Here is a 12,710-nt window from a genome sequence, read left to right on the forward strand (position 1 = left end):
GTGGGGGTGCTGGGAGACATGAGTGGGGGCCTGGTGGAGGGTGCCCCTGACTGGTGGGGGTGGGGTGCAGGGAGACATGAGTGGGGGCCTGGTGGAGGGTGCTCCTGGGTGGTGGGGGGGCTGGGAGACATGAGTGGGGGGCTGGTGGAGGGTGCCCCTGTCTGGTGGGGGTGCTGAGAGACATGTGTTGGTGATCAGTAGTGCAAGGTGACATGTGGTTTGGCTGGGGGCATGGCCATGGTGGATGGGTTGCCTGTGGGACATGTGTAGGGGTGCACGGTAGTCCCCTGTGGTGTGGGCTGCCTGCAGGGGCCGTGGAGGGTGTAGAGGGAACACCTGGGAGGACCCACACGGCCAAATCACGTGTGGCATTCCCCGGCACCACCGAAATACAAGTACCCGGCTAAAATCGCGTGTGAATCTTCCCGCGCACCTCGGAATACACGTACCCTGCTGATATCGCGTGTGGGACTTCCCGAGCACCCCGAAGTACACGTACCCAGGCCAATCGCGTGTGGAACTTCCCGCGCATCCCAAAACGCACGTACCCAGGCCAATCGTGTGTGGAACTTCCCGCACATCCCGAAACACATGTACCCAGGCCAATCGCGCGTTGAACTTCCCGCGCACCCCGAAACACACGTACCCAGGCTAATCGCGTGTGGAACTTCCCGCGCACCCCGAAGTACACGTACCCAGGCTAATCGCGTGTGGAACTTCCCGCGCACCCAGAAACACACGCACATGCTATTTTTCACACAGCGGGTGTCCGTGTTTGTCGGTACCCCTTTGCACCTCATTTGTCCTAGAGGGCCACTGTATGGACCATTCATCATGGCTGTATATGGGTGCTTTTTGTTAGCGCACATTTTGGCGCACATTTATTTCAGGCGTAGGGACGCTACCGCCTGCTTTCTTGTGGCGTACTTGTTTGGCCCTGTGCGCGTATTTCACCGTGCACTGGTTTGCCCTATTCGATTCCATGAATACGGGTTGTAGGCGAGCGTGTGGGCGTTCCGCGCACTTGCCTCCCGTACTTCCCCCGTGACGCCCATATTTTCACGCATTGTTCCCGATTCCGAGTGTTACGCCCCGTGTTCCGCCTACTTTTGTGATGTGCGCCGCGCTATGTGCGATTTCGCAGTAGCCGTGGCGCACACTGTTGGATGGCCTGTGCGCCGGCGTGCGCGGCGCACTTTTTCAGCGCACATCCAATGTTTTTCTCACGCACGGACTTCCATGAATCGATGTGCGCTGGTTTCCCTGCGATTTTCGCACATGCACTGCGATTTTCGCACTTTTACTGCGATTCGCACTTTTTGGCACCTCTGCGCGGGAATTTTCGGCGCACATTAATTCCATGAATCGGCACCTTAATACTTTAAATACTAACACCGCAAGTCCAACACATTATGTCTCCTCACCCTGAATGACTCCAAACCTGCAAGTAACCCACTCTGATTTGTAGAATCCACCTGCACTGTTCTTTCCCTACATATCTGTGGAAGACGCCCTAGAAACCTTGTAACTGCTTAAGATGCTCACGATGTATGTAACCTACGCCGTGACACCCAAGGGTTTGGGCGTATAACTAAATGCAATAAATAAATAAATAAAGGAATCTGAACCTTCTCTGCCCTCTGAGCATATTATAAACTGAATACAGTATGCTAAGTGGCCATAAAATATATCGGGAACTATGTGCTATGTGGGCAGAATATTCAACAGGCTCTACTTACCGAGCATGATGGAAACTGACATTTAGAAGGAGGATGGGCCTCATTGCGAGATTGGTGGTAGTCATGGCCTATTTGCGCCATGACTGCCACCAGTAACGGGTCCGGCACAGGTCTAGTTCAATGGGGACTTACCGGTGTATTCCGACCTTTGTGGGACCGGTAAGTCCCCATTGAAAAAACCATTCTCCATTCCCATTTGAGCCCCCATAGGCTCAATGGGAATGGGGAGGGCGCAAATAACGGGCTCGCGCATGTCAAGCCCGCTATTTGCGCCCTGGTCCCTTTGCGGGTCCCGTCCATAACGGCTGGTCAGACCAGGCGTTACTGGAGGGACCCGCTAAGGGACCTTGTAGTAGGACGGTAAGGGATTACCAGCACCGGTCTCCTTACCGGTTCCCGGTATCCCTTACCGCCCTACTCGGAATGAGGCCCGATATGCAGTTATCAAGGGGGTGCTGCCCTTAAACGGAGGTCACTGCGAATCTGATTGCTCCTTACATTCTCCATTAAATGCTGCAAAGGTACATTTTTCCTCACTGGTGAGTAATTGGGTGCAATGGCCACCCGCTTTGTCAGTTTGCCAGGAAGGTGTGTGAGGACTCAGGAATAATTGAAAGACCTTCCCAAGTCGGCGGCAGACTCTGGTGCTACCTGCCCCTTACACATCTGGCTCTCTTAGCACCAGAGAGGACGTCAAATATTACATGTCACACACGTGCGTAAGGTGGTGGACATCAATGCATTTGGGAGGTAAAGGTAAGCGTGACTTACGGCGAATGATCAGCTTCACGGTGACTTTAGCGTTTCCCACGGCATTGACGGCCGAGCACTGGTAATCGCCACCATCCACGTTCCACTCAGCGTCCCTGACCGTCAGGTTGGACCAGTGGCCTTGCTGCTGCACTCCATATTTTGCAGAGTCTTGGGTGATTAAGCTGTTCTTATTGTCGTACCAGAGGACTTTGGAGGAAGGGTTGGACGCCGTGAGCTGGCAGGGCAACTGAATACTTCCTCCTTCCATAATAGACAGCTGGTTCTGCTCCGTCTCGAGGCTCGGCGACTCTGCAAGAGTAATGGCACATGTGGGCATTACTGGAACAGCTGCAGTTTACTTTGAGTTCTAAAAGCTAACTGAGATGCACCAAATCAACTGATATGCACCAAATAAACATATTACACAACCCTGTATCCAGAGCCTTACTCTCTGCGTGAGTACACATCGGTCAGTTTTGTGCCCTTTTCTATGTTCCTTATGCACTTCATTACTTGCTCCTGTAATTTCTTCCTTTGGATTATAGCATCACTTTTATGCCGATGATACTCAGCTTTTTCTATCTTTCTCGTCTTTCTCTCCTGGAATTCATCGCACTCTTTCAACACGTCTTTCCGCCATCAAATCTGGGTGGCCTCTCATTTCCTGACTCTAAATGCAAGGAAGACTGAGGTCTTCTTCTTTCCTGCTAACACTCTTCCCCCACAATCCCCCCCTTTGTCTATTTCTTTTCCTCCCTCTACTCTTCCCATTTCTCCTACTGCGTCTTGATTCTAATCTTTCCTTTGCTCCCCATATTTCCCTCTTCCAACTCTTCACCACCCCTCCCTCCTACCCGATCCCACTGCCCTATTCCCCCTCTCCCCCTTCAGTTAATTGCTCTTTTCACTGTTTTGTTGATTCTGCTGCACTGTTATTTTGTTGATGTTGTTATGTTTTATGTTGTTCCGCTGTACAGCGCCTTGGTGTAAAGCGCTTTATAAATCAATAAATCAAATCAAATATTTCCCTCACATCTCGTTCCTGACGATTTCATCTCTACAATATTTGCAGAGCTCGTCCCCTTCTTACCTTTCATGCAACGAAACTTGTCATGTCTTCACTTATTTTTTCTCGTTTATTTTATTGCTTTGTCATGCTTTTTGATCTTCCTTGCTCTCGTCTTGCCCCTCTCAAATCAATGTATCATTCTTCTATTCGTTTACTTTGTCTTCTTTCCTATCAGGAATCTATCTCACCATCTCTTGCCTCTTGTCTCTCTTGGTTGGTTACCCTTTCACTCCCAACACAAATTTCAAATTCTTTGTTTAGTTTTTAAACCTCTCTATGGACTCTCCCCTGACTATCTTGCTTCTCTTCTCTCATTCTACACTCCTTCGCACTCTGTTCACTCTTCCTGTCTTTTCAGGCTGACTGTCCCCATGCCCTCTGTGATGAATCCTGCTTCCGCTCTTTCCAGCTTTTTGCCCCTCTTCACTGGAACACTCTTCCCCTGGCTCTCCTATCTATCACCACTTACTCTCTGTTCCGTTGTTCTATGAAAGCTCATCTCCTTCTTATCTATGTGCGGCGCTTTGGACAAAAGCGCGATATAAAGTACAATAAAAAGACAAGTACAAAAATACCACTGCCAACACTACAATGTACACACCACACCCAGGCACTTCCATACATACACCACCACCAGGCACTACATGTACTCACCACAACCAGCACTACCATATACACACCGCCATCAGGCACTGCCACTGTCACACCACCACCAAGCACTACCATGTACACACCACCACCATCTACACATTACCACCAGCACTACCATGTACACACCACAGCCAGCACTACCATGTACACACCGCCAACAACAAAACCATGTACACACCACCACCAGGCACTGCCACTGTCACACCACCACCAAGCACTACCATGTACACACCACCACTATCATGTGCACACCACCACCAGGCACTACCATGTACACACCACCACTATCATGTGCACACCAACACCATGCACTACCATGTGCACACCTGCACTACCACATAAACACCACCACAAGGCACTTCTATGTACACACCACCACCAAAACTACCAAGTGCACACCACCACCAGGCACACGTTCTTGGGCTGTGGATGAATACTGAAGTATGACTCGAGTCAAGAAAAGATTCTCTGAATGATTCACTGACTCTTGCTTTAGAAATAGTTCATTTACATTTCTATAGAACGTGTGTTTCATGTAATTTTAAAAATAAAAGAGTATGAAGTGGGTAAATTAAAATAGTTATTTATAATGTGCCCATTCCCAGTATAGTGTTCTCCTTGAGGGTCGCTTGTCCATGATGCGTATTGGGCCTGCACCTGGGATTATCAAACCTAAGTGTGTGGAAGTGACAAGAAAACGGTGATAGGAGAGAGATGGTGGCGGGGAAATAATAGGAGTGCGTACCAGGCAGGGGGGAAGAATAGGAGTCGTCTGGAAGTGCTCACTATCACACTAAATCTAACTGTGAAACGTGCAGCCACCCTTTTTGTGATTTTTAATTATGATTGTTTAAAACGGTCCATAACCTGTGAACCACTTGATTTTTTGGAAAACGTACAATCCATAGTTATTTAAAATGTAGGTATTGTAGGAGGAAGAGAGAGGATGCAACACGTGCCAAGTTCTACACGCCTCATAGAGGCGTTGATGTCCCAGGCGGATGCCACACACTTATTCTACACATTGTACTGGCTTCCGAGGATCTCAAGACCGCCCCAAGAGACCACTAAATAGAGCGGCAACAAGTGACTGGCTATGATGGAGGGCACATGATTCATTGGCTTAGGTACTTCCTACCACACGGTTCTGTGACACTGAGCAACTAAAACTCAAAACTGCTGCACGGTGCTGGGCAACCCAGGCGCTCAGCAGACATATCAGACTTTGAGACGGAAAGGTGATGACTGGAAGGATATCTGTGATGAAGCAGATGAATATGTCATTACCAACTTCTGCCCCTGCCCCTCCCTGTTACCTCGAGACTGAGACACTATACAAACTGAGGCAGGCCTACCGCCCCATGAACCTAGAAGGGAGAGACAATGCAAACTAAAATGGACTCATGAACCAATCAGTGCACAGGAATCTGCCATGAAGAAGTAGTTAGGCTGATCGACACAAGTAGGGATCCAAAGTATGCCATCGGAAGGACAAGTAGTGTACTACAAGTAGTATAGGTACCTGCATACCAAGCACGAGACTCACTACACTGATAGGGCAGATTAACCTACAGGTAGAATGGATGCAGCGACACCAACGTATAGCAGATGCGCAAGGTGAATTTAATGTGAACATAGACGAATGTAGGCCTCCAGTATTGGAGCGAGAGTACAGAATTACAGCCATTTTCCTAGCACACAGGCCACAGCAGGCCTCAGAATTAGCAAAGGCACCAATTTCCAAGATACTGAATTCACAAAAACACGTTTTTCAGAAATGTGCAGAGCCCAGACAGTAGTTCGTAGCACGTGCAAGGTCAGGGAGAAAGGAAAGGAGTAATGGATGTGCAGAACACCAGGACGAGATAACCGTTCCAAGGATGTGAAGTGATAGACTCCCAATTTAATTAAGTTACATGAGAAGCACAAACAACCATTGATGTTCAGGTGCACGTATTCAGTAAGCCAACAACTTCATAGAGAATAACTAACTGGTGGCTCAAGTGGCCGCGCAGAATACAACAGGGACATTAGAATTCCCCACCACGGTACCCTACCACGTGATCCGGCCATGAAGAACACTGGCTATTCATTAGGAGCCGGGTGCAGATAAGACACCTGCAGAAACTCCCTGCACACACACAGATACAAGATGATACACATGGCCAAGTACAAAGGAAGAGGGTATGCCTCATGGCCTGGGAATGTGCAGTACTTTTAATTGGAATTATGGGAGAATACAGACTTCTCTTCCCCCACTCTATGTCTCACTCATATCTTTACGTCTTGTAAGAGTGTCCAAGATTGGTGGACGAAGTGCCAACCAATAGAAATCCCTTGTGCCACACTATCTATCATGAACCATGCCAACCAACTGATTCCCTATGTTATGATGTATTAATAGTATTGTGGAATATGGGCTGGGCCCAGGAGGGGCCATCAGATACGCCTTAGCCAATGAAGGAACTAACACCTATACAATCTTTATGTACTTTGCAATATTAAACATTTAAATTCATGTATACGTTTTGTAATCACTGCTGTATTGTGACAACGCGGCTGACGTGTCTTGTATTAAAATCCTGCTCCACATCCATTGTAATGATGAGAGCTACAAAAGCTATGAGAACTGTGTTGTGAGCTATCCCGGCTGATATTTTTGAATAAAGCTGGGTTTTGTCATGCAGTCGAGTACTCCATTACTGAGTATCATTTTTGTATGCTATTGTGAATTTGGGCCCATCTCTACATGTTACTTAATCTAAAGCAGTGGCATTGCTCCGGGTAACACTCTAGTCCACGCTTTTTAAGCCTGCCAAGCCATTACAGAAGGTTGAAAGACCATATGTAAAACAGGATTATTCCCATCTCAAAGTTGGCAGTCCAGCCCAAACCGCTAGCTCACATCGCTTCTGCGTGCGGCCGCAAGGGGTTGCTTGTGTTTGGCCTGCTCGCATTGGTGGCAGTTACAATAATGATTTGCACATAGCTGGACTCTTCCATAATGATCCAGATAGGCGCAAAAACAGTGGTGGAAGGTTGTCCAGCGCTATGCAAGTGGTTAAGATTAATTCAAAACGATCTACCTATCCCATTTTGTGGTTTTAGAGTTTAAGATGAGCATGTACTCGGGTGAAAATAAAAGAATCTGCATAGTCATATATTGCAAATGGAAATTGTACTGTTTTGGGGATTTAAAGATCGCTTTCTGAAGGACGTCTGAACCAGAAGAATGCGCTAAATTATACCAGATGTTCCAGTGCTTTGGACATCTCCTGCAACTAGTAAATGTATGTGGGGTTTTCAGTGCTATTTCCTTCTCCAATGCCTGCTAAATTCATGTTGGCTGTAATGCCTACGAATCACGTGCCTTTAACCCCCCTGTGTCTTTAATTATAATTGGTTATTCATAACATGCTCAATACCCAGAGGTTTTAAGCGCGGACCCAGGGATCAAACCTGTGTTGCTTTGTCTTGCTTTCAAGGTGGTCCACAGTGTTAAGACACTCGGCGTCATCATTGACTACGAACTCTTAATGCGTCCACATGTTGCTAAAGTTCGAGCCACTTGCGGCTGGATAAACAAGCAACTGTGCGCAATGCGTCCTTTCCTATTCGTTAGCAATATGTCCCTTCTTGCATCCGCTCTTGTAAATTCCAGGTTCGACTATTGCAACAGTCTTCTAGCAGGCACTCCTGCTGCCAATCTGGCCGCCCTTCAGATCACTCAAAACGGTGCGGTTAGATCTGTGCTTGGCCTACCAAGGCAACTTTCCATTATCGAAGGCCGGAAGAAATTGCATTGGCTTCCCATCAAGCAAATGGTATCTTTCAAAATACTCACTCTTACATTCAAATGCCTGAACAACTCTGTGCCTACCTACCTGACTCAGTGCATTCAACGTTATGTTCCTGGTCAATCACTTATCTCCACCGAGCACGTCAGGCTTTGTCAGCCTCGCTTTCGCTCAGTCAAATTTGGAAAAACCAATTTCAGCGTCATTGCGCCAAATCTGTGGAACTCACTTCTGTGATGCTGGAGATGCGTCGGAGGGACAGGGCCTCCGTATCCTTGTCCTTTACTGCCTTTTATCGTGTGTTCTGTTGTGTTTTCTGTGCAGGAGTTCATGTGGGACTCCTGGCGGTGCAGCTCTCTCTTTTGGTTTGGTGAACAGACACATGGGATACCCTTATGGCACCCATGGGTGGGGGTACATCCCTGTGCCCCTCGTGTATGTTTTTGGGCACCTGTGGGTGGCCCACATAGCAGGGTATGGGCTAGTGGCAGCTCCATGCTGAATTTGGCTGGTGCCCTGAGTATCCTCCATTTTGGGATACCCAGGCCCTGCCATTGGAATCAGTTGATTCCTGATAGGAAACAAGATGGCCCTTGTGGCCTCTTGCCTTCTATTGCCTGTTACCTTGTTTTCCCAAAGTCCTGGGAAGCCCTGACTCTGTCTCTTCCCCCTGGCTGGCTGTTGGGTGGAAGTTCCATATATGGTGTTGTTGTGAAGTCCAGGCCAGACTGGCTGGAGCCTTCCTAATGACTGTATGTTGTGGGTACGCCTGTGGGTGGGACCTGGGTGAATGGAGTGTGTGAGTGTTAGGGAGAATTCTCTGTTTAGGCTGAATTTCCTAACCTAGTGAGTCCCCCAGCAGCTTTGCTGGATTTTTGGGGTTTATTTTTTTCTCCTGCCAAGAGTGAGATTCTTTTACCCTCACTCTTGGGCATGATCTGAGTGTGTTTCTTTGAATCTAGATGTGTTTAATGGGCTATGGGGTCTTTTACTCCATAGGGCTTCATGTGTTTTTGTGATATGTGTTACACAGCACCCTCAGTGCAGTGACACAGGGGTGTCATAGTGACCCCCCAGTATAGACTCCATACCCTGGGACTGACTACTGTCTGCCAGGGCATTAAAGTCACCATTGACTTTACTAGTCTTAAATTCTGAACAGAACCAGTACAAAACATCATATTGTGGACGTACTGGCTGGGGCAATTCAATTGCCCCGGGGTCTGTTAGTCGAGGGGGCACGTCTCCGTCCCCCCTGATCGAGTTTTGGCTGGTGGCAGTGGATACTACTTTTTATATTCAACCGCGAATATTTTCCTATGGGATTGCCCATTGTTTTAGGCTACTATCTTTATTTAATTATTTACGGTAGCCTCGAACATACCGCCGGTTTATTTAATTAATATTAATTCTCCGGTTGGTATTTTTTGCCGAAACTTGATTCTGAAATGGCGTTTGTGTTCTCTTCTGTGACTCCAACCCAAGTCGAGCCCTTTGTTCCACTTTTTGGCAGGCTTCTCCACAGAAGCCCTCCAAAGTGGTGCCTCTCTGTCTGGGGTACTTAGGAGGGGTGGAGGGGAATTTAGGCACCCTGGACTGAGTTGCCTAGGCAACTCAAGTTGCACTCCATCCTGATTGGCCCAAGTGGTGAGCCGGCCGGCTCACCACTTAGCATGTTTGAGTGACAGCTAGGCTGAGTGAATGGGGGTTTGCTGCATAAAAGCAGGGCTTTGGGGACTGGAACTTCAGAAGTCGCCACAGGACCTAAGAATCCGACGAGGGAGAAGCTGAGCCGACCTGCCACGACACCACCACCGGTGGAGCCCTGCTGGACTGTCTCACCACTTTTCCCAACGACAGAGGAGATCTCCCGGCAGAGAGTCTTCTTCCTTTGACTGGTGGGGATAACCAGTTTCACCGTCTTTTCGCCTTCCCGACGTACCTCGTGGCCACCTTGCCTGTGCCAAGCACCCCGACAACCGGGATACCACGTTTTACCACGACCGCGAATCAAAGGTACCACCTTTAACCGGAAGACTCTGCAGCTGGTTTCTTCCCTGGTAGTGCAACGACCTTCATCTTTCCTCCAAGTCGAGATCTTCTCTTCCCCTGGACGCCGACGCAACTTGCACCTACTACCAGGAACAACTGCCACCGCTGGAGGATCCTTCCCACTTAAGGTACCGTGTCCCACCTGGCTTCCCTTGCCACCGACTGTACGGGGTAGATTTAGCCCCCGGCTTTCGAACCTGGATTAGTCTGGGACTTCCTGGCTAAACTTTCTTAAAGCCTCTTTAAACCCTTTTTTGAACCCTCTGCAAGACTTTCTAAGCACAGTGTAACTGTGTGATCTTGGGCGCATTTGTGCTCTGCTCTCTCTAAGAGTGGGCCCAGCCTTTGGACTTTGGCTCACCAGTGACTTTTGCTCTTCTGCCTGGCTAACAGTGTTCCTGAATCTTAGAGTGGTGTACCTTTCCATATTCTGTCTTTTACCCCCCCTTCCTCACAAACTTATTAGAGTGCAATCTAGTTAAGCGCTCACCTCTGTATGAAAATAAGTGGTGTTTTACTGTGATTTATCTAATAGGGAAAAAGGGGTGTATATATCATAATACTAACTGTGTTTAGAATATTTTACAATAAGAGTGCTTGAGTGTTTCAAACTGTGTGTTTTTAAATAAATAATTATATACTTTGATACCAAAGCTCTGGTCAGTGTTTGCTTGTATTATTGTATCTGGGTACCTATTGTGTATACTTTGCATACTGCCTAACTCTTCTTGAGGGAAATCTGACTGCTCAGCCACAGCTACCAGGTAAATCTGGGTGGTGCAGACTGCTACCAAGTGGGTTTACTGCCAACACCTGTAGTCTTAAATCTTTTGCAGTGGTCCCTAAGGGAACTGCACAGGTTTCTGCCTAACAGTGGCGAATACGCATTCTGTGTTGTGGATGTCTAGTATCTGGTGTTTGACACAATGACTGAGACAGCTCTGCCCGAAACTGGTATGCATGAAGTGTGGAGTGTTGAATGGCTGGGTACTTGTCCCAATACACATAACTTGTTGTGAGTGTCTGGAGAGAAGTGAATGGCCTGAATGCACTATGCACCTGATTGGCTGCCAGCCTGCATGACTGCCCTTCTGACCGATTGGTTGCCTGAGTGTGACCCAGCAGAATGAATTGGAGATCAACTAGTATATCTGGGGGCCTCTCACTGCTAGAATGTGTGTTCAGAAGCTGAAGTCCACTACGACGAGTAACTGGAGTAACTGAAGCTTAAGCTTGAAACCCTGATGGAAGAGAAGAATTGCTGTTGCTCTCCTTCACAATCTGAAAGCTGCTTTGTCTCCAAGGACTGACCCAGAGAGGACCTGGTAAGGCACCCTCTTCCCAAGCTATGTGGGACCATCGTGCACCAGCTGATCTTTGCCAAAGCTCCCTGGTAGACAGACCTACGACAGGCTGCGGACCGCAGACAGGGACTGTGGTGGAATCCCAAAGAGAAGCGCCCGGACTGTTGTCCGGCACTGTCGGCGACTGCCGTCGCCGATTGGAGCCGTCGTGCTCCCGTTTGCCCAAGAACTTCATTTGATCCAAGGACGCTCTCGTCGGCATCGCCGCCCGCTGTATCCCGCTGGAGAAGGCCTGACCGTTGACGCGCCGAGGAGCATCCGCCGGTGGGTTTCCCACTACCTAAAGACCACAGAGACGCTGACGACTCGATGCCCTTGCTGGGCCAAAGTTCTTCATCATCTCTTTGTGGTCCAGAACTATCATCACCGAGGTGCCCCGCACGCCTCTTCCTTGCAGGACGCGAACGCTCTGTTGTAGACAAGCACCGCTAGGAACAAAGCTGCCACTTCACCGCCGTAGTTACCCCTGCACTCCGTCGGACGTTCGACGACCCGTGACTCCTGTCTTAAAGGGAGGGCACTCAAGAAGGGCTGTCGATTCCCCGATGACGAACGCTACAATTCCAGGTACATTGGGACTGTGGAACTATTGTAGAGGGAAATAAGACTCATAGAACAATATATGGACTGGGCTTGTGATACATATTTGCTTTACAGGTTGCCCAGGTGGGGGGATCTCCACACAGAACTGTGTCTATTGGTACGGGGCCAGCATTCTGCCAATTGTTCAACCATCTTGCTTTCCTTCCTCTCTCTACTGCTGGTTTCCTCTTTATTGATCTGTGTGACATTTTGACCGTATAGTTGAAGCACTTTAATGAGATCTGATAATAATTGTGGTACCACTTTAGAGCTGTATATATTTACCATTGTTGATTTTCTGAGCACAAAGTGAGTTATTGTGATAGTGTACATAACCTCGAATATTAATTAATTATATAAAGACTGTGTTTTAACTAATACAGTGTGTGGACATTCCTTTGTGGGTGCTTGGGGACTACACTGTACTTAAGAACCAGCCTGCATCATCTCCTGAGACGCTAGGCCTTGATTGCTGAACCACGTACCAATAATAGAGAATCTTGGCTGGGGTCCTCTGTGCCTCTCCTCTACCATATAGAGAGCCGAAGTACAGACACCCCCCTCTGGTCCTTTACACCTTCCTCTTCATCTCAAGAGCTCCACTTCCTTGGTTAACTTTAAAAAGAATCTTAAGACTCATCTCTTTACTGCCCCCTAGTTTCTCAAATAGATTGTCACTTTTTTTATGGATCTTTGATCTTCT

At 48.1% G+C, this 12,710-nt stretch overlaps 1 protein-coding gene across 2 annotated transcripts in view; it reads right to left on the bottom strand.

Annotated features, from left to right (window-relative positions):
• The window catches only part of VSIG10L2 (V-set and immunoglobulin domain containing 10 like 2), a 488,239-nt gene that overhangs the window by 250,386 nt on the left and 225,143 nt on the right, over positions 1-12,710 (bottom strand). For both annotated transcript variants that reach the window (XM_069614080.1, XM_069614081.1), the window contains one exon: positions 2,511-2,801. In XM_069614080.1, the coding sequence (XP_069470181.1) occupies positions 2,511-2,801 (291 nt within the window). The remainder of the gene's footprint in view (positions 1-2,510; positions 2,802-12,710) is intronic.

This window comes from Ambystoma mexicanum, chromosome 9 (assembly GCF_040938575.1).
Source record: "Ambystoma mexicanum isolate Mex_15411 chromosome 9, UKY_AmexF1_1, whole genome shotgun sequence".
Taxonomy (NCBI): Eukaryota; Metazoa; Chordata; class Amphibia; order Caudata; family Ambystomatidae; genus Ambystoma; species Ambystoma mexicanum.